At 46.3% G+C, this 20171-nt stretch overlaps 1 protein-coding gene across 2 annotated transcripts in view; it reads left to right on the top strand.

The window, feature by feature from the left end:
- The window catches only part of MDGA1 (MAM domain containing glycosylphosphatidylinositol anchor 1), a 138801-nt gene that overhangs the window by 49325 nt on the left and 69305 nt on the right, over positions 1 to 20171 (top strand). For both annotated transcript variants that reach the window (XM_085055092.1, XM_085055091.1), the window contains 6 exons: positions 2651 to 2825; positions 7140 to 7336; positions 10172 to 10304; positions 14984 to 15253; positions 15651 to 15980; positions 19315 to 19608. In XM_085055092.1, the coding sequence (XP_084911218.1) occupies positions 2651 to 2825; positions 7140 to 7336; positions 10172 to 10304; positions 14984 to 15253; positions 15651 to 15980; positions 19315 to 19608 (1399 nt within the window). The remainder of the gene's footprint in view (positions 1 to 2650; positions 2826 to 7139; positions 7337 to 10171; positions 10305 to 14983; positions 15254 to 15650; positions 15981 to 19314; positions 19609 to 20171) is intronic.

Below are 20171 nucleotides of genomic sequence, written 5' to 3' on the forward strand. Positions count from 1 at the left end.
TCTCATCATGCAAGCACTAGCTTGTTAAGCTATGAAGCATTTGAGCTCACTTTCATGGGAAACAGCCCACAAAGCTTTGCAGAAGCATACAAAAAGACCTTCTACTTGTCTTTAGTATGTGAAGACCCTGCAAAAACTGAAAGTTCAAACTGATTTCGTTATACAGTGCACCCTCAAATCTTTAACCCTCTTACTGCCAAGTAGGAACAGCCTTCAAAAGGCTTCCCACATGTGCTGGGCATAGGAATAGGTCCTTTGTGGTCCATCAGCCTCTCAGCTTCTCTGGATATACAGCCAAGAGGAGGAATTTGGGAAGTTGTTGGTAGTGGCCATCACAGCCCCATGCAGAGCCTGCTGTTCATTGCTTTATGGCCACCAAGCAGAGGCAGATTCAGACTTGCAGCACTGGACACATCCATGCTGTGGTCAAAGAGACAGTCCAGTGGGGAGGTGCAAAGCTGAGCTTGCCTGGTGGTTGCAGTCCTTCCGTGGGGTGCCCAGAGGCTGGTACAACTTCAAGCCCTGTGCAGCCACCTCAACACTCTTCAGATACTCAAGCTGGGTGGTTCAGTGTTAGTGCAGATGTGTCCGTAGAGGTACTGGACCAGAGCATGGCTCTCCCAACTCTGGGACAGAGCATGGTAGGAGTGGCAGCTGGTGCACACTGCGAGGCTGGATGTGCCAGAATACACTCAAGGGAGCCACATATGATATGTCTTGGCCCCCTTCCTCAATTCTGCCAAAGATATTTGTGGCAAGAAGCCATGCATCTGCTTATGCCAGTCAATGCCTCTGTGGACTTGCTTGTGAGGAGCCTCTTGGTGAAGAGGTGATGACAAAGGCGAGGATTGGAAATGATTTTTCCATCAAAAGAATATCCTGGAAACAATAAAAAGAAAATTATCTGAGCCAAGTCAGCAAAAACAACCAGCCTAGGCTTGTGACAGTAATGGGCAAATGATACCTGTGTGCATCAGAAATGGGGAATACAGTAGCACTGGCCCTGCCTAAGATTGTTGAGTGTGTGGAGAGGTCCTGGCAGGTTGTAGGGATTTGAGCCTGAGTAGCTAGAGAGATTTCTGGAGCAGAGCCTGTTGCAGACAGCATGCTAGCAGGCAGCACTCTGGCTTGTCATTGCTCGGACATGCACAGGAGACACCAGAGCTTGGAATGAGGCGTGACCAGGGAGATTGGAACCTGCACACATAAAATGTGGCATGCATCCTATTTCTGCCCTCCCTCCTAATGGATTGATTTCTTCCCCAGCTAAGCTCTTATCCTAACCTTTGTTTAATCTTCTCTTTCCCTTTCTATCAGCCAGTCATTAAAGCATGAAAATGGCCAAAATACTTAAATGAGATTGTGATTGAAAAGATTAAAGAGCTGGCTGAAGTGTCCTTCCAAACAGGAGACTCCAGGAGTCTTGGGGCAATCAGACAATTTCATAAGTCCACACAGGCTGAATAAATCCATGGTCATTAACACCAAAGATCTGCTCAGCCTGGTGCTTGGGGAGTGAGATGTAGACACATCTGCTCTTTCTAGAGCATCAGCATCAATCAGGTGATGGCAGTGAGCTTTCAGCAAAGCCTGGAAGAGTGGTCAAGGCATTTGGTCCATCTTATCTATGGCTAATGCTGAATGAAAGTCTCTGTCCTTTGTGCTGGCTCATCTTGCTGGATTGCAGTCCCAGAGTCTAGGTGGTCACCAGAGTAGGAGGCTAGCAGTCACCAGCCATTAGAAGAGAGGCTGCAGATATAGGAAACCAATGGGCTGAGAAAAGCTGTCTCTCTCTTTCATTGTCTGGAGTGCACAAAACAAGGGGGAAGTTTGTACTGCCACTGTGAGGGCTGTACCTCATTCCAGACATAAGAGTAACCCTTCCGTCCTGGGCATTGCTGTCTTCTTGCCACCATTCACTGTGAAATATCATGCAGCTCCATTGCCCTTGCAAGCCAGGATCTTAAGACATGTTACATAAGGACAAAGAAATGAAAAGATAGCTTGAAATCTGAAGGGATTTTTTTCTTTTCTTCTTCTGTATCTTTAAAAACAGAGGAAAAGCTTGTGTACTGCAGAAGGATGGCTTACAAAAATAAAATACACAGGGCTTCCCAGTGGGAAAGGGGCAAGAGTCAGATAGCAACTGCATTTTCTCACTCATGGAAAAGCAAAAAGCAGAAATAGCCTTGCTGTCTAGAAAAAGATGAGTGTGGACTGCAGTAAAAGCTCTGTAGCTGTGAGCTGATGTCTGCTGTAGTGTCATGGCCTACCAGCCACATGGAATCTCAAGGATGAATTCTGAAAATCCTGCGCTGTGCAGATAGTGGCATAAAACTGAGCAAGCTTCTGGGTTTGCAGGATCAGAGCAGGAGTGGTAATTATGCAGTGTGTGTCTGGATGAACTGAGGGGTTATCCTGGACTCCTGGACGTAGGGATTGGTGATAGATCAGAATCAGTGGCTGAGCTTGCTGAGATATACTGAGATCAGTAGTTGAGCTTTGGTAAGTCTAGCAGTGCTGCAGGACCTCTTTATGGAAGTAACTAGGGAGGAGGGGGAAGAGCAACAAAGGGAGCTCTGCTGAATCTTGGGATCTCTATTTTGTGTCCCTGATTCCTGATTTCATTTCTCTTGTTCTTCTCATGCAGGTGAGATGGACCAAAACTGCTGGCAGCGCGTCGGACAAATTCCAAGAGACGTCAGTGCTTAACGAGACCCTTCGGATTGAGAAGATCCAAAGGCTGCAGGGGGGCCGCTATTACTGTAAAGCAGAAAATGGGGTTGGGGTCCCTGCCATCAAGTCCATTCGAGTAGATGTGCAGTGTAAGTCGTTTAGCGGCAACCCAGACCTTCCCACAGTTCTACTGCATGTCTCTGCCTTGCTGTGGGGCCAGCAGGGAGCTGCATTGCTCTAGGACCATGTGCACCTGATTCAGGAGCAGAGGGACTGGCATGGTCTCCCCAGGGTCTTTTTTGCCTAGGAGATTAGATCCATCCCTGGAAAATACAGCTCTGCTGTCCTTGTGAATCATTCTTATCTAGGTGCCGCGATGTGTGTCACTGACAGGGTTCCCTAGCATTTGTCTGGGATGTAGCACTGTGGGTGGCTTCTGCTTTCTTGGTCTTCATTTTGAAGCTGACAGTGCTTGAAGCAAGCAATGTTTCTTGAAGCTGGTAGTGCCCAAGATGTTGGGGGCATTCCTGAAACCAGTGCCCTGCTCCCAGCATTGCTATTTTTGTAGTATGGTGGAAACAGAGCTGAAGACTCTGGAATGCAGCTGAAGAGGCTGAGCTGTGAAAAGGTGAATGTGAAGGTGACTCAGCATTTCTCTGGCTGGTCATAGTGCCCATCCTTCTCAAGTCCTGTATATGCTGCTAGTAGTTTTCTACCTTGGGCTCCAGGTTTTGAGAGTTTCTCTTACTGTATTTTTTATTGGGCCTAATGTTTATTTTTGGGCTGCTGTGGTCAAAAGGGAGGGAAATTAAACTTACGCCGTAAGGCCCATATGGGAGAAATCCAAGATTTAATGTCTAGGCAACTTGTGAAGAGATTTTCTCTCTTGGAGAAGATTACCATTGTATTGTCCTTGACCATCGACTATTCCAATTTTCTCCAGCCCAACTGACACTAAATCGCTCTCCTTACTCATGTTATCTGAGGAGGCAAGAGGTTGATGCTAAAAAGTTGTAAAGTATGATAAAGCAGCTGAAACTGTCCCTGAAGCTGTCATGAGTTGTTCCTACATTCCTTCTAGCAAGAAGGTTCTTGCCTCTGAGCTGAGGAGCACTGTGGTTATCTGTCAGTGGAGCAATATCCAGGCTTCAAAACACCAGTACATGCCTGGAGTCTGGGCAGATCTTTTTGCTGACAGCAACTGCTGCCATACTGCTTCCTTTTAGTCCTGCTGTCCAGCCGTGCTGTGCTGTGACTCTCACAAAATTTGCCACAGACTTGAGCATCCTTAGCTTTTGGCAGATTCATGATCCACAGTCATATTATGTGGCTGGGAGCAGCTCCAATCTCTGTTCCTTCCTTGCCCTACCCTTTAATGGAGTAGTGTTGTGTGGGCACCATCATACCTAGGCTGTGGAAATTGATTGCTTCAGCAGCAGCCACTGTGGATAGGATGAGTGTTTTTCATTGGCATTGCCTCACTTTGTTTAGAGAAGCTGTGGCACCCACCCCTGATCTGCTCGGCTTCTCTGCCTGTTTCTTCTCCAACATGTGGTGGAGGCATATGATAACGCTCCATTGCAAAGGGAATTGCTTTTCTCAAGCCTCAGTGTGACACCTTGACAAGGGCCTATGTTTCTAGGAATAGGACTGTGCCATGAATCCCTTCATGTCCTGAGGGTGCTCCCTGGTGCAGGCTGGAGCTAGAGTGATGTAGTGTCCCATGGTCCCTCATGCAGCTCTGACCTGTAGAACTGTGGGGCTAATGGGGTGGCCAAGGGCTTTCTCATACTAACATCTACTCTGCAGATGGACTTGGTACTGCACCTCTGTTCTGCTCACTTGGTTTTTGGGGAGGAGAGACTATTTTCTGCTAGTATTTGCAGTGGGTATGAGGGAACACATGGGAAAAGCCACAGTTTTTTTTGAACGCTCACCCAGGCAACCTTCAGCTGAATGAACCAGAATTTGAAAACAAACCCTTCTTTCCCTCCATCCCATTTTGTAGCTAGAGGTAAGTAATCACCCTTATGTGTACCTTGGTGTCCTTGGCAGCTGCTACTAGTCCTCAGTCATAGTTTTAGAATTTGACAGTGAGGTTGCATAGAGAGCATTTTTGGTGCCAGGAGGATTTTAAACTGGAAAACCTGTGTAGCATGATATTCCTTTGCCCCAAGTGGGCATTAGTGAGGCTTTAAAGTATTGGTTAGATACTGGCAGCTGCTGCTCAGAGTATTTCCATGTGGGAGAGAGAGGAAGTAAGGAAAAAGAAAGAATGAATGTTTACAAGCTTTTATTGTGTGTGAAACATCCCATGTGATCATCTCCATGAGCAGCCTTGGGCCAAACTTATCATTTGAGCAGCTCACTGACATCAGTGGCATTACTTGTACATCAAGGACATACATATTGTTGTAGGTCTTATTTTAGCTTTTCTCAGGAGGGCTAGACCTAGAGCTGACTGCTACAAAAGAAGGCTGAAGGACTCAAAGGAGGAAAGTTTTAGCAACCAAAGAGAAGGTGTTTTTTTCTGTGTGGGGAGTAGCTGGGAGCCAGGAGACTGGAATGGTGAGCTTCTTCTTTGGTTAGGAAGGGAAGTGTTTTGCCTGCTAAGAAACAGAGTCTCAGAAGGATGGTAGCTGCAGCATCACTCATGAAGTTTGAACAAATAAAGGAGGGTTAAGGACAAAGAAGGAGGAAGAGAGGAGAGGCTGTGCTCAGGGTTGTGGTCCAAAAGAATTTTATTTAAAGTTCAATCACCCTATGGCCACATGAAGACAGCACCGTATGGAGAGGAGAAGTTTTTCACATCTGCATATGTTTTTCTTCAGCTGTGACTGTTTTTTGGTTGTTGGGTTTTTTCTGGGGTATTTTTTGCGTCTTGTCATTATTCCATTAATGGCTCTACTCATATCTCTGAGCTATGGTCAAGCAGACAAATTTCAGGTCCCATTATAATTGCTGTCTGCCGAGCATACAGCTCATTAAAAGATGCAAATCCACAAGTTGACACTTGTGATTCAGCAGAGAGCATATGTTGTTTGCATGACATGTTAACAGAAACTCATCCCTGCTTCCCTCTTCTTTTCTGGAAGTCAGATCTCCAAACTTGCAAATCTGTAAAATAAAATACTGTGAAAACTAGGTGACATGGGAGGGCAAGAGGTGATGAGGACGTTAGCATGTGCAGAGGACCATGCTGGCAGCACAAGAGGATACTGGGTACAAGTACCTCAGTTTCCTGGCAGCTGAAGATGAGGTCATAATGCTTCTGAATATATAGAATCACTTCAACTTGAGCTTAAAAGGTACTTTATAAGACATACTTTAAGACAGAGGGACCAATTTCAGTTTCAGAGGGCCAGTTCTTGTCAAAAGGCGTCTTTATATTTAACCTCAGTCTCAAAATGGTTCTGAGAGGACAATGATACCGCCTCTGAGGTTTCCCCCATGCTACCTTGGTGTTCAAACATTGGTACCTGCTGCAGCTTCATAGAAAGTCGTCTCTTCTTAACAGGTGGGCAACCCTACAGGAGCAGCATGCTCTGTGTGGATGGAGAAAATCCTCTCCCTGCAGGGTTATTGCTTCTGTCCTTGCAAGTTGTAGCCACTGATAACCATTGATTCAGTCATGGTGGCTGCATGTCTGGTGCTGGTACGATAAGGTAATTGAAAGGAGCATCTTCTGTAAAGGGAGAAAACAAAAGAATCTGATCAGTTTAGGGATGGGTCATGGAGTTGCAGTGAGTAGAAGTTGCTGAAGAAGGACAGACTTTGAAGAAAATACACAGAGGATATTTGATAGGAAGAGAGAGAAATTATACATACCTATTACAGTGTTTTGCATCTCATATTCCCATGACTCCCCATGAGATTTGCTCTATCTAGTTGACTTGCCATCTCGTCTCCTTGATCTTATTCCTGATTTTTTTACTTTCATTCCTTATCTTGAAGGTTTGTCATGTCATTTTCATGGACATCTCACAGCCACGGGCTTAGCCCCATGATTTCAGGAGGGATTTGGGAACTGGAAAACTGAGAAATTATGATGGAACAGAGCTTCCTGGGATCCTTCTGACCTCTTGCTGAAGTAGAGGGTAGTGATTTTCGATAGGAGGGTGCCACTGGGGAAGGTGAGGCAGCCCACTGCTCTGAGACACATGCGGCAGGCAGGTGGTTTGTTTGAGGACTGCGTGGGGATCTGCAAACCAGAAACTGCTTTCTATTCTCTGAAGGTTTGCGTGGTGAGCGGGAGAGTTCTGGCTTCTCCTGTCTGTTCCCTTTAGACATTGATTGCATTACCTGCCCTCAGATCAGCTCTTAAATCAGCAGCTGTCATCAGCTGATTGTGTGGGGGCTTTCCTTCTCCTCAGTGGTACCTGGAGCATCATCTGCTCTGCAGGCTGTACATGCAGACCAAGCTTTGCTAACAACTGCTGCGACCCTCCTTACCTCCCTTCCAGATCTAGATGAACCTGTTCTCACCGTTCACCAGACCATCAGCGATGTTCGCGGCAGCTTCTACCAGGAGAAAACCGTGTTCCTCCGCTGCACTGTCAACTCCAACCCGCCAGCTCGCTTCATCTGGAAACGGGGAGCTGAGACACTTTCTCACAGTCAGGACAACGGTGTGGACATCTACGAACCCCTTTACACACAGGTGAAAATAAGCAAACCTCCCCCAGCTTGTGCTGAGTGTCTTGCTGATGCAGGGCACTGTAGTGGGTGGTGTTTCCTTCTCTGCATGGATTATGATGGTGAGGAGAGGGTGCAGGCTGCTGCAAGAAGCTCTGCCTCCAGAAGGGCTGGTAGGCCCTCCTTCTGTGTGCAAATTCCCAGGGCACAAGAGGAGCAGAGAAGTAGGAGGGAGTGTGACAGCCTAGGAGGACCTTTCCCCTTTTGTCACTGTCCCTGAGAGCAGTGACACAGCTTCCCTAATGAAGTTATGCATCTGTTGGGTGACTGGGACTAAAATCCAAGCAAACAATCCCATGACTGGATTTCCTCTATCTCCCATCACTAATTTTTTTTTCTTAATTGATATATGGAGCCTGAGTGCCCAGGCTCCATATGTCAGGGAAGGGCTTCCTGTTTAGCAGTGTAAATGAATGGCAGGTTTTGCTGTGGGATCCATGAGCTTTTCCTAATGGCCACATGTATATGGGGAGCCCAGCTGCCTGGGTGGTTCCTGACTGTTGTCCTGTAACAAGGTGTCCACAAAATTTCTCCTTCTCTTCCTTGCCTGTGTTGGACTTGCCCTGCATAACCAAGTTTCCCCTCGGAACATCACTTTCTTTGCAGTAATTAGCCTGCCAATGCAATGGGAGACAGAAGGGAATTTTTGTTTCTCCAGGACACTCTGGGCATGCTACCCTAAGCTGAGCTCAGGCTCTGAATGTCCTTTAGATGCTAATCAGCCCCAGTACTTCCAGCAAGGCTGTGAGGGAGCACATGGCAGGGATGGGTGGGAAAAGGGGGCTGAAAGGGCAGGTCCCCAGGGAACCTCTTTCATCCGAAGCACCTTCGTGCATTCCCAAAGCTGGGTCCAGGGCACATTCTGGCTGATTTTGATTTCTGAGCAATGCCCCAGGCAACCTTTAAGTTAATGTAGTCATGTTCATATTTTATTGAAACACGCCGTCTCTGTAGGTCATGGAAATGGGCATCCGAATGGAAATATTCAGGGGGATGAAGAGGGAGGAGAGAGCTGCAGGTTAGCGGCAGATTTGCAGAAACACTGTAGGTCAGTGCTGCTGTTTGGCCCTGAAGGCAGCTTTGTCTTTGTTCTATGTGGCTTCCAACTAGGACATCCCTGGCCTTAAAAGAAGCCACCATGGGCTCTTCCAGTTTTCACTAGGTTCTGTGTAATTAACAGGAGACATTGCTTAGTGAGAGGATGTCTTAGGACTTGGGATATTTTCTCCAGCTAAATAAGGCATCTGGCAAAACTTCACCATGTTGTAGCATTAATGTTTAAATGACCCAGCGTGCTGCAGCTCCTGTCAGGCAATGCTCCCAACACGATGGGTGATTCCCAGCTCTGAAAGAGGGTGTTAGGACTGCTGTGCTCAGACAGGCATGCCCTTGCAGTCCTCACCTTAACACCGGCATAAGCCTGTAAGTTTGGGTTGGTAAGAGCTGAAGTTAACAAAAACACACCTCTGCCACACTGTTGAAAGGGGAAAATCTTGTTGGAATGTTTAACAAAGTACCCATTGCTGAAGTTTGCAGTGTTGTCTTAGAGATGAGCCTGTATCAGTGTCAGGTTTGAATAGGCTTTTACATTAAAAAGGAGGTGAAGGCTTCAGTGTTTTAAGCTTTCTAAAACTTATTTACAGTGAAGGCTTATACACATCTACCTAAATTTACTAATCAATCAACAGGATACGTATGACCCTGTAAGTAAGTAGATGACATGCATATTGTAAATGCCATAATTTGTGTGGCATAGCAACCATTCTCAGGGGACAGGAATTTCCTAGGGTAATTGGTGTCCTAGGTTTTATCGTTCTAATTTACTCACTTCACATCCTCATTCTCTGCATATTAGCATTCCTGAGCTCATTGTCCAGTCCCTTGAGATCGTCCTCAGGAAGATTTGTCATGCTGACACCTCCTCACACTTGCAGGCAGTTACCGAATGGTTTCTCCAAAAGAGATTTAGACAAACGCAAGGAGAACAACAGCAACAAGCTGTCACTGGAAGACATATGAGTTGCAGTGTGTGCAAACCATAGGATGCAAACCACTCAGAGCTTTCTGCATTCTGTAAATAAAAATCTACAGAGCACATCTGTCGTTAATATAACAACTTGATTCTGTTTTTATAACAAGCCAGTAACTAATGGAGTGCAGGCAGTGATTTTGTTTGTTACCTTAGAATGAAGAAAGGCTATCAAAGTCTCTGCAGTCACTCTGGATTTACATCAGCATAAATGAGATTAGAATCTGGAGAAGATGAATCAGAAAGTTTTGGAAGTTTTTGAGTATTTCTCTGAATATTTTTTTCCCTCCTGTACTGCAGATTTCTACAGCATAACTGTCGAACTTGTCACATTTAGGCCAGCATTAATGCTTCAATCTGCTCTGATTTACTTTGATTTGGCAATATTGAGTCCCCAGTGACTTCCCTTGGGTTCCTACCGATGTCTCAGGGTTAGATCTCAGGGTCTGTTCTGGCATGTTTATGGTTTGTCATGTTCTATAAGATGTTTCTGGTAGTAGTTGATGAGAAATTATGTCCAGACCTGTTCAGCAGTGATTTCAGGTCATGTCAGTCAGTTGCTGGGTGTTTTGAGAAATCTTGGAGGTGAAATTACCACTGCAAACATTTTGTGTATCATTTTTGGGGGTCTTGAAATCTGCACGATTCCCTAAGGTTTTCATGGGTGCTGCTAGTAAACTGTAAAGTTTGGGACAGGTTATGGACTTGGAATGATGATCTGTGCTTTGTACAACTGTGTCTTTTTTCCTGACTGTTTTTCCAAAATCCCAGGGTGAAACCAAAGTCCTGAAGCTGAAGAACCTTCGACCTCAGGATTATGCCAGCTACACGTGTCAGGTGTCTGTCCGCAATGTCTGCAGTATCCCTGACAAATCCATCACCTTCCAGCTCACAAACACCACAGGTAAGAGGGAACATGAAGGGTCCCCACAGCCCTCTGACCCTTCACCTGCTCAGCCACCATTACTCCTCCAGGAGGATAACACAGCATTCTGACCAGAGCCTGCGGTACCCCACCTTCATTTACATGGCTGCTGGGATTACAGATCCTTCACACAGAAGTCTTGTGGCCAGGGCTGCTCTAGTTTCCTGTAGCACTGCATATAGCCACTGCCTTGGCCAAGCCTGCCATGAGATCATTAAAACAGACTGTGTGTAGGTGTTGAGGCACTATGTAGTTTCTAATTCATACCCTGTTTTATTTATTTATAATTCTAAGTGACTTTAAAAATAGATTCGATACAGTCTAGAGTGGAGCAGTGCTGCAGTTCTTACAAATAATTCATCCATGTGTGACTCCAGCCTGGTTTGCCAGGCTGTGCTCTAAGCACCTCCCAGGTAACGGGCTCCACTGGTGCCAGTGTTTCTGGAAAGCATATTTCTCTGGTGCCTTCCCAATAAAGAAATTTTGCACTCAGATTCATACTGGCAATGCTTGAGGGTGCCTCCAGTTGTGAGCAGACTCAGTTTGGTGCTGCTTGCTTGATGTGCAATAAGTGAATGAAAACTGAGTGTCACATATCAAATACTGGCAAGATTGATTGCAATCTGGCTATTAAAAAAAAAACCACACCAAAACCACACACACAATAAAAAATCCCCACCTGCAAAGCCCCCATGTGTGTTGAATATTTGCAAATAATAAGTAAATGTCAGGAAATTGCTTCCAGCCCTGGGGTATTCCATGATCAGAGAGAAAGGCATTGTAGTTGTTTGAATTATTCACCTCTCTAATGTAACACAAAGCAGTTTGCATCCCTTGTGTCATCTTTGTACAGTGGAAACAGAACTTTTTTTGATGTTGTTAACTGTTGACGGGATATTGTTGATACTGTTTAAATTATGTTTATTGATCTGACTTGAGTTCCAAGGTGCTGAATAATAGTTGCCTCATTTTGTGTACAAAGAAGAAAAATAATGAGCTTAAGAAAGTGAATTATGGCTAATGTCAGAAAAAAGTATTCTCTTTGTAGTAAGATTTCTGAACATGTCTCGAACAACTCACCCTATTACCTGAATTTCTCTCAGGATGAGACTGTAGCAAATGTTGAAATATTCACTTTAAAAACTTATCTTCTGTTCATGATGAAGAAAGAGATCTTATACAGCTCTTCTTCCCTGTGTGCCTTTACCTTTGAAGAGTTAGAAAATCAAATTTCTCTTCATGTCCACTCCCCCTGCCAGCCCAAACACAGAGAAACTACTCTTCATTTCAAGCTCCTTTACTAAGTGAATGGAGAAAAATGTATTTTCAGGTTGTACCCGATGAGGAGTCAGCAATATGGCTTAATTTACACCAGCTTCTTTAGCACATCTATCTAGGTTTTTTTTTTTTCCCTGTTTTTTAATTATAGATGCATATTTATACATAGTTACAGTGGAGCCTGGCACTACAAGCTCAAAGGGGCCATGGAAAATGTGTTCTTAGCAAATTGTATTAAAAGTTGGCGGTGAAAATGAAGCTGGCATTGCAGTGAGAGCAGGGTTTGTGTTAAATAGCACGACTATATTTAACATGAAGTATTATATGGGTTACTTGCCCTGTAGGTAGAATTGTGCATAGATGAGGAAATATTTAAATGAAATGAAATTCTTTAATTCTCTACTTTTTTGCTGAGGTATTTTCTGTCCCCCTTGCACTTGTGCTTTCACAGCTACTCTAGGCTGGGCTGTGCCCAGAATCCTGAACAGCTTCGCTCAGATGCCTTTGCCTCTACAACTGAGAAGGGCCCAAAGGGTGCTGAGATGCTTGGAAATTTCTCTCTCTTAAATATTTATAGTCCCAAGCACTACAGACCTTGAGGTGAACTGGTGGGTCGGGTCAGGTCAGGTCAGGCCAGAGGAACCTTCTCAGCTCATTTGCTGTTCCTCAGCTGGTTTCTTGGTGTCCTTTGGGCAGATCATAATCTCTGGTAAGGAGATGGGTTTCTCCCAAGCTCTATTCAGCAGCTTGGGCCTTGCAGCAGGAAATAGGTTCTTCATCTGCCACCCTGCTCCTCCTCTGTTCTGCTGCTGTTGCCTGGCTCCAGAGCAGCAGGTTGGGTCCACAGAGCCACAGGACCAGCTCGGCACCAGGCTGCCATCACCTGCTCCAGCAGGGTCAGCCTGACGTTTCCCCCTTCCTCAGTTTCTGCAAAATTAAGCAGTCCAGCTGGTTAATTCTCCAGCAGTTTTACTGCAGCAAATTGGACTTCAAAGGGAATTGAAAGCGATTCTTTGTTTTTAATGGTCCCCTCGCTGCTCGGCAGACTCCGCCAGCAGGTTTTCTGAGCCAAGAACAAAAGGAATTGCCACAGGTTACAAATAAATGAGATTCATCTCCTGCATAACAATGTCTGCAGTCTGTTAACCTCTGTCTGCTGACAGGAGTGGGAGTGGGGAGTGGTAGCCCACGCAGACTGCCACAGCCAGGGCTCCATTTTGGGGCATGTCATGGGAGCTTGCTGCCTGGAGCTGTGCAGGTGGCAGGTTTGGAGTTTGCCTGCCTTCTTTGTGCATTAACAGCCAGCCTGCCCCAATGCAGTGCTTGCACCAGCTTGTCACCTTTTTAAGGTGTATGTGTCTGGAGTGTGGGTCAGATATGTGCACATCCAACCCAAAATCTGCAAGAGACCTAAATCTTAACCAGAGCCTGCAGGAATTCTGGTTTGGGCTCCCCAACTCTGACACCTTCCCTCTGGACACAGGCTAGTCTCAGGCTTTCTCTGTCTCTGAAGGGGATGGATGGAGATTCCCAGGCAAGAAGCTGCATCTATCAGTTTGTCTGTGCACTGTGAACCTGAAACCAGTTCAATGTCAGAGGGCAGAAACAGCTATTTGATGTCAGCTACACTGAGTTAGTGGCAGGAATGTGTCCTGCCCAACCACGGTGAGTTCAGCTATTGCATTTCTGGGCTTCTTAGTATCTCATGAAACCACCTGGAGCTTGGTGAGGATGTACAAATCCTTCCTTTTCCATTTAATATACAGTAACCCTTGCACTCTATTTACAAGATTCCAGCCACCTGCCAAAGACCCTTTGAGTGCAGGGTGTGGCCTCCCAAAAGTCAAGGGCTCCAATCACTGGCTTCAAAATGGCCAGTGCAGGTAGCTGAAGAGCCACCTCCTTCCTTAGGCATAGCTGGCTATCTCTGACACAAACAGCCTGTGCAGTGGCCAGGGAGGACATTATATTCAGTACTCCAAAGCAATATCCCAGCATGGCAGTAGTTGTACTACTAAATTATGGCACTGGTGCTGAGGAGAGAACAGTCCTCCTTGCCTTGTTTGTATGGACTGTAATTCAGAGATCCAACACAAATCCAGCACAGCTCATTAACACAGGGTCCAGGGAGAGAAGAGGCAGAAATAATGATGCTGTTAAATCAGGCTTCATGAATATGGAACAATGTCTTACTTTGCATTATTATGGCTGTTACTTAAAACATACTCCCTGCTTTTTGCTGGGGACTGCTACTTTCTTAGCTCTCTCTGGATGGAGCCAGTGATAATGCCCATAGAGGCTTTGAAAGACTTCGTGGAATGAAATACAGAATACAAAGGGAAGGATTTTGGATCAGTTCCTGAAGGGGGCTGTAGTGAGAAGGGTGCAGAAATAAAATAAAACCAAAAAAACAGGTACCAGGGCATTCAAAGGAGAGGTTGTCTAGGCACTTCAAATCAGTCTCAGCTCAGCTGACCGTGAAACGGAATCCCTTGATTGTGATAGCCCCCAGGTGTATATGACATATACAGACACTTGAGGTGAAGGAGATTAGGAGAAGGTTCAGGGCTGCTGTTCATAGTCTGTTATGGTGCAGACAGGTCCTGGTCCTCCCTAACAGTCTCCGAGCTGCAAGGACTACCTGCCTGGCAAAGTCTTTGCCTCTCAAAAATGTGTAGTTGGGTGTGAGAGATAGAGAGGCATATCACAGAATAGCTGAGGATAGCTTTTTTAGTGGTAGACCTTCCCTAAAACTCCCTTCTTGGGATGGAAACTCTGAATGAGAGGAGTGGTTCAATCGCAGCTGTCCTTGACACACACAGCAGTGGCTGGGTTCAAGCAGGCTCCTCTGAGCCTGTCCTTTCTCTTTCAGCTCTCCATCAAGGCTACAAAGGCTTCCAATGCCCTTATGCCTGGCTCAGCTCTTTGCATCAGGAGTCAAGAAACTTCCGGCCTTGGGGTTTTCACTGACAAATGTTGTCTGTTTGCCACCCCTATACGTGCAGAGTGGGTTTATCAGGGTTTTCTTTGGACCTGCATCATAAACCAGAGAGAACCTGCACTGAGCACTGATAAAATGTTATCACTAATTTGTGCCTCAGCCCTAAGCACTATGGCTGGCGTGTTTTCTGGGGCAGTGTGATGTCCTGCCTGCACTGTTTCTCAGCCATAACAGAGCAGTATTCTTACTCAAAGACATGGTAATGACCATGCTTTAGATTCATAAACACCTTGCATTTGTAATCAATTCATAGATCCTTCCCACTGTCTCTACTCAAACCAGCCATTATCAAGAACAAATCATAAAAAGTGAGGCTGTGCACAGGCAAGTGGATGTGTCTTTTCCAAGCTCAGAAGTGTCCTTCTTTGTACTTTTCCAGCCCCACCTGCCCTGAAGCTGTCTGTCAATGAGACACTGGTGGTCAACCCTGGTGACAACATCACTATGCAGTGCTCTCTGACAGGCGGTGACCCACAGCCAGAAGTGGTTTGGTCTCACTCTCCTGGCCCAATGCCTCCCAATAGCCTTGTGCAGGGAGGCAACCTCACCATCTGGAGGATCCGCGTGGAGGACTCAGGCTACTACAATTGCACGGCCATCAACAATGTGGGGAACCCAGCAAAGAAGATTGTGAACCTGCTGGTGCGCTGTAAGTTGCTGTTTTTCTCAGAGCATGTATTTTCAGGGAGCTGGGGGATTGCATTCCTGCTGGCTGTTCTTGTACAGCTGAGGGCGAATGTGATATTTAGTAGTAATTAATATTCCAGAGAAATGCCTGTGCAAGTTTCTCTGCTCCCAGACCAACAGCTGTGCAAGCACTGCTTACAGCTTCATCCTGGGCTGTAGCATTCTCCTGGACTGGAGAATGATCCCAGACTGCCAGATGTGAGTCCCTTGGGACATTCTGTGGTAACATAAGTGGGGAGAGGTCTTCGGGCAGATTTTACATGAAAATGTCACCTTCCTGGCGAGCAAAGAACTGTTTTCCTGTCCTGTGCAAGATACTTTACTGTCCCTAACCAGTTTTGCACTTCTGTTCATGTTAGCCATGAAGAATGCCACATTCCAAATCACCCCTGATGTGATCAAAGAGAGTGAGACCATCCAGTTAGGCCAGGACTTGAAGCTCTCATGCCATGTAGATGCTGTCCCTCAGGAGAAGGTTGTCTATTCCTGGTACAAGAATGGGAAACCAGCCAGGTTCTCAGACCGGTTGCTCATCACCCGCAATGACCCCGAGCTCCCACCTGTGACCTGCAGCTTGGAGATTATTGACCTGAGATTCAGTGACTATGGCACCTACCTGTGCGTGGCTACCTTCCAGGGAGCACCCATTCCTGACCTCAGTGTGGAGGTGAACATCTCCTCAGAGACAGGTGAGCCTCCCTGCGGCAGGTGGGAACCTCAGGGGAGTGTTTGGCATCACTGCCTGCCCCACACCCCCATTCCTCTGGCCTTTTTTAAGAACCTCACATGCATGTGTTGAATGCCAGTAGAGAAAGGTCTTACATCCTCAGGCAAGCACTTGACTGAGATTGGAGATGGGTAATGGTTACAACGTCTCTGTCAGATGTGTTATGCACCAGGCAGATCTTCCTTTATGTTTTCTCTCTATGAAAAGTCCACTCCAGTCAAAGCTACAGAGACAGCTTTACAGTGTGATTGTTCAAAAAAACCTCCAGACTGTCAAGGAAGGGAGAAGGGGTGGTATTTCAGCAAATTTCAAGTGTCCCTTTGCTTAAAAGGGAGTAAGAGAAAAAGAAAGCTGCTCTTCTTTCTCTTTGGCATTGCTTTTGAGGAATGTACCTTTTTCAGAGTTGTGTCCAGGATATTGGCGTCATCTGTCATGGCAAATTCTGTGAAGGGCTTTAATGTTTACTGGATTGCAAATGCAGTCTGTCTTGGGTATTCTCTGTAGGAGTCCCAGTGTTATAAATGCCTCCTCCCTTAAAATCCAGGTCAAAGCTTCACCACATGGCTTGGTGAGGACAGTACCAATATGTCAGTGTTTGTCAGTCACTTTGGGGACTGAGATACAGAGCCTCAGGGCTGTCTTTCTGTTCCTGGGGAAGTGGTGGGTCCAGCTGTGCTCTCTATTAATCCATGTCCTTGTGCTGCCTTTCCAGGATCGTGAGGGTAAAGCACAAAGCAGCACTGAGTTACTAATCTGATGAAGACTCCTGAGGGGAGTCAGCTGCCCACAGATTTTGACCTGCACCTTCACAGAAGGTTTCTTCTCAGTCACTGGTTGTGCTGGATCCATAGGCCAGGCTGATCCCAGTCTTGATTCTGGATGCTGCTCAGTTCAGCTCCCCAGCAAAAAGTGCTGCGACTGCTTTTGATGCTTTGGGAGCTCCTTGTGTTCCATCAGAGTTACTGGGGCCAACCTGCTCCCAATAGGATTGCATTCAGTGCTCTTTGGCAGTCTGGAGATTGAGTTCTCTCCATGCCATGGACCCAATAAACGCTGAATAAAGGTCCTTTTTTAATGTGGGCAGATGTGGGAGGTAGGACCCTCTCCACACCAGACAACACCAACCCTGTCACACCAACAGGGAGCAAACTCAGGGGAACTCCCCAGTCCTGGTGCAAAACTGGCTCTCCCGACCTTGTGTGGCTGCTACCACCTGGAGCAACCCTTTTTGCCCAAGATCACTAGATGGCAGAGTGCAGTTGTGTTTAAGGCTGCAATGGTAGGAGGCTGTGAAGGGCTGGGAGACCCTGGATGACCCCACCAAGAGGCTTGGCAGTGTCTGTCACTGCAGGTGTTAGTCCAAGCACCAGCCAGTTGCTGTCTTAAAGGAGGTGTCTGTGGTGACAGGTTGCCCTGTGTTTGTCTGGAGGAGAGCGAGTCCCATATGCTTGTGTGGATGCTGCCAATGAGGAAGAGAAGGAGGGCAGCCTGGGGCATTTTGAAGCCTCTCTTTGGCAGCCTGGGCCATCAGGACCACTTTGTGTCCCAGGGAATGAAAACAGCCATCCCTGCTGGAGCAGCCCTCCATGCAGTAGCCAAGGCTATCCAACATGCAGCATCCCTACAAACAACAACAAGCAACCTCCAACATGTGATTCCCATGTAAAACACCAGGTTTTCCCCAGACCACAGGATCAGAGCAAGAGGACAGCAGCACTGGATCCAAGCTTCCCCACTGAGCAAAGCCTGAGCTCGTCAAAGTGGCTGTCTCCACTAAGCAGCTCTGAGGACATAGCTTTAATTAAAAAAAAAAAATCTTCAAATGCAATTTACAACTTTTCCTGTGGAGAAAATTGCTGCTCGCCAGGTGAGTGGCTGCCGGCAGCGACAGCACTGAAAGTGCTGCTGTCCGTTCACACCATGCAGGACAGGCTGTGATGAGATTCCCCAGCCCACAGGAGACCTGCAAATTGAAAATGTGGCCTCCCTGTTGCATAGGGAGGTCACTGCAGAGGGAGATTAGGCTGGATCCATCCTAAATTTGCTCATAAAGAGCTGCAGGCTGTAACACGTACAATTACCAAAGCACACTCTCCTTTGCTGGAACTGAATTGAGCTAATGTTGGTCAGACCAGCTTGTTACAGCTTCTGTAGTCCTATATTTTGATATAAATTGAAATGAAGTACATGGCACTTGCAGTTATGGAAGTGTCAATCCAAGTGTTACCACTGTCAGCAGGAAGGGCTGAAAAAAGAGCTTTCAGAAAAGATTGTGGCCGTATTTACCTCAGCTGAACTGTTGACTCCAAAGTCTAACACAAATAAATTGTCAATATTGCGTGTGGTTTAGCACAAGAATCTCCTTCCTGGATTCTTGGTGGGATTGGGGATGTGAAGAGCAAACTTCTTCCCACTGACATCTCTTTACCCTGTAATCATTGGGTTTCTTTTGAGCTTTGTTTATCAGCAAAGTTTTGTTTGTCAGTTGATAGCTGGATATTTCTTTGAGTGTTACTGTGCCTCCAACTCTAGCCTCAGCTCAGCAGCAATTCTGCTGGTGAGCTCTTCCCAGCCTGGAATGGATGCCAGGAGTGATTGTTGCTGGGACCCATCTCTCACTCAAATGAGCTAAAGGTTTATTGGTGTGAGAAATTCACAGTGCATTCACCAATAAAAGCAAAACAAATAATAAAAGTAAAATATGCAATAAAAATAAAATAAGCAAAGACACTTAACAGAGCTGACTGCTTGCTGTGGTTTAGGAACAAGCAGAGATCTTGGACCTCTGTGAAGGCTAGAGATGGGATCTACAAGCATTAATCCTTTAAGTCTTGTTTTGGTCTGACCTGGATAAGAGGACTAGATACCTCAGCAGATAAAACTTCTATTTCTTGGCCAAAACACTGCAGTTCCACTTGAGAAATTCAGTGACCAGAAATTGAGAAATGGTTCAAAGATGCTTTTGCCTTCTTGTTCCTGGATGCTATCTCTGCTGCTGGATAACATTGTGGAAACAGAGGGATGGGAGCCTGGAGTCTGCCCCAGTACATGTGGCATTTGCCATTGATATTGGTATATGTTGTTGCAAAGGCTGGGATCCTCCTTGGTTCCGTGCAGCTCCAGGCCCTGCAGGATGACTTGCATGGACAGTGTGTTCATAGAGGGGCTGCAGTGTGCCAAGGGGAAACGTTTGGAGTTCAAGACTGTTGGTGTGACTCAAACAGAAGCATCTCAAGAATGTTCCTTACTTGCTGAAAACCCAGTGTAAAATGATTCCCTTCTTGTCTCCCTTTCAGTGCCACCAACAATCAGTGTCCCTAAGGGTCAGTCCACCATCACTGTGCGGGAAGGCTCCAGGGCTGAGCTGCAGTGCGAGGTTCGAGGAAAGCCGAAGCCACCCATCATCTGGTCCCGGGTAGATAAGGAAAGCCCCATGCCTTCAGGGACAATGACGATGGAGACGTATGATGGGAAGCTGCACCTGGAGAGTGTGAGCCGAGAAATGAGTGGGACCTATAAGTGTCAGACAGCCAGGTACAATGGCTTTAACATCAGACCCCGGGAAGCGCTGGTGCAGCTCAACGTGCAGTGTGAGTACCACCACATGCTGCTGGAGTGCCTGCCTGAATGAATGCCTGTGTACACAAAAGCAGGGCTGACCTTTCTTACTGGGCTGAGCACACACATCTCTTTTGTCTGGGGACCTTTGAGCAGTTTATATTTAATTGGTCAGGCTGCACAGGGCTAAGGGCACATATGGCAAGCATGTTGCAAGTGGAAGGGAGAGGTGTTGTGAGTGTTTGTGTACAACAGCTTCTATTTACCTATCAGAGGATGAGTGCAGCTTTACCAGGCATGTTTTGGTCCTTTTATGTGTGTAAAATACCTTCAGAGTATGTTAGTAAGTTTGTAGAGTCAAGCATTCAGAAGGTAGCAAATGAATGTTATTTAGACTATTTCCAAACCATAACCCTTTCTTCAACTTTCTTACCCCTGGATATGCCTGAATCATTTTGCCTGAAAAGTAGTGCCAGGCAGACCTGACAAGGAATGTATACTCCCAAATGGTTTTCATGCAACCAGACTGTGAGTTACAGAAAACTGATTCTGAGCAGATGTGGTATGTAGGGTGATTTCAGCTATGGGTGGTTCT

Source organism: Lichenostomus cassidix, chromosome 3, assembly GCF_008360975.1.
Source record: "Lichenostomus cassidix isolate B80296 chromosome 3, HeHo_3.0, whole genome shotgun sequence".
Taxonomy (NCBI): Eukaryota; Metazoa; Chordata; class Aves; order Passeriformes; family Meliphagidae; genus Lichenostomus; species Lichenostomus cassidix.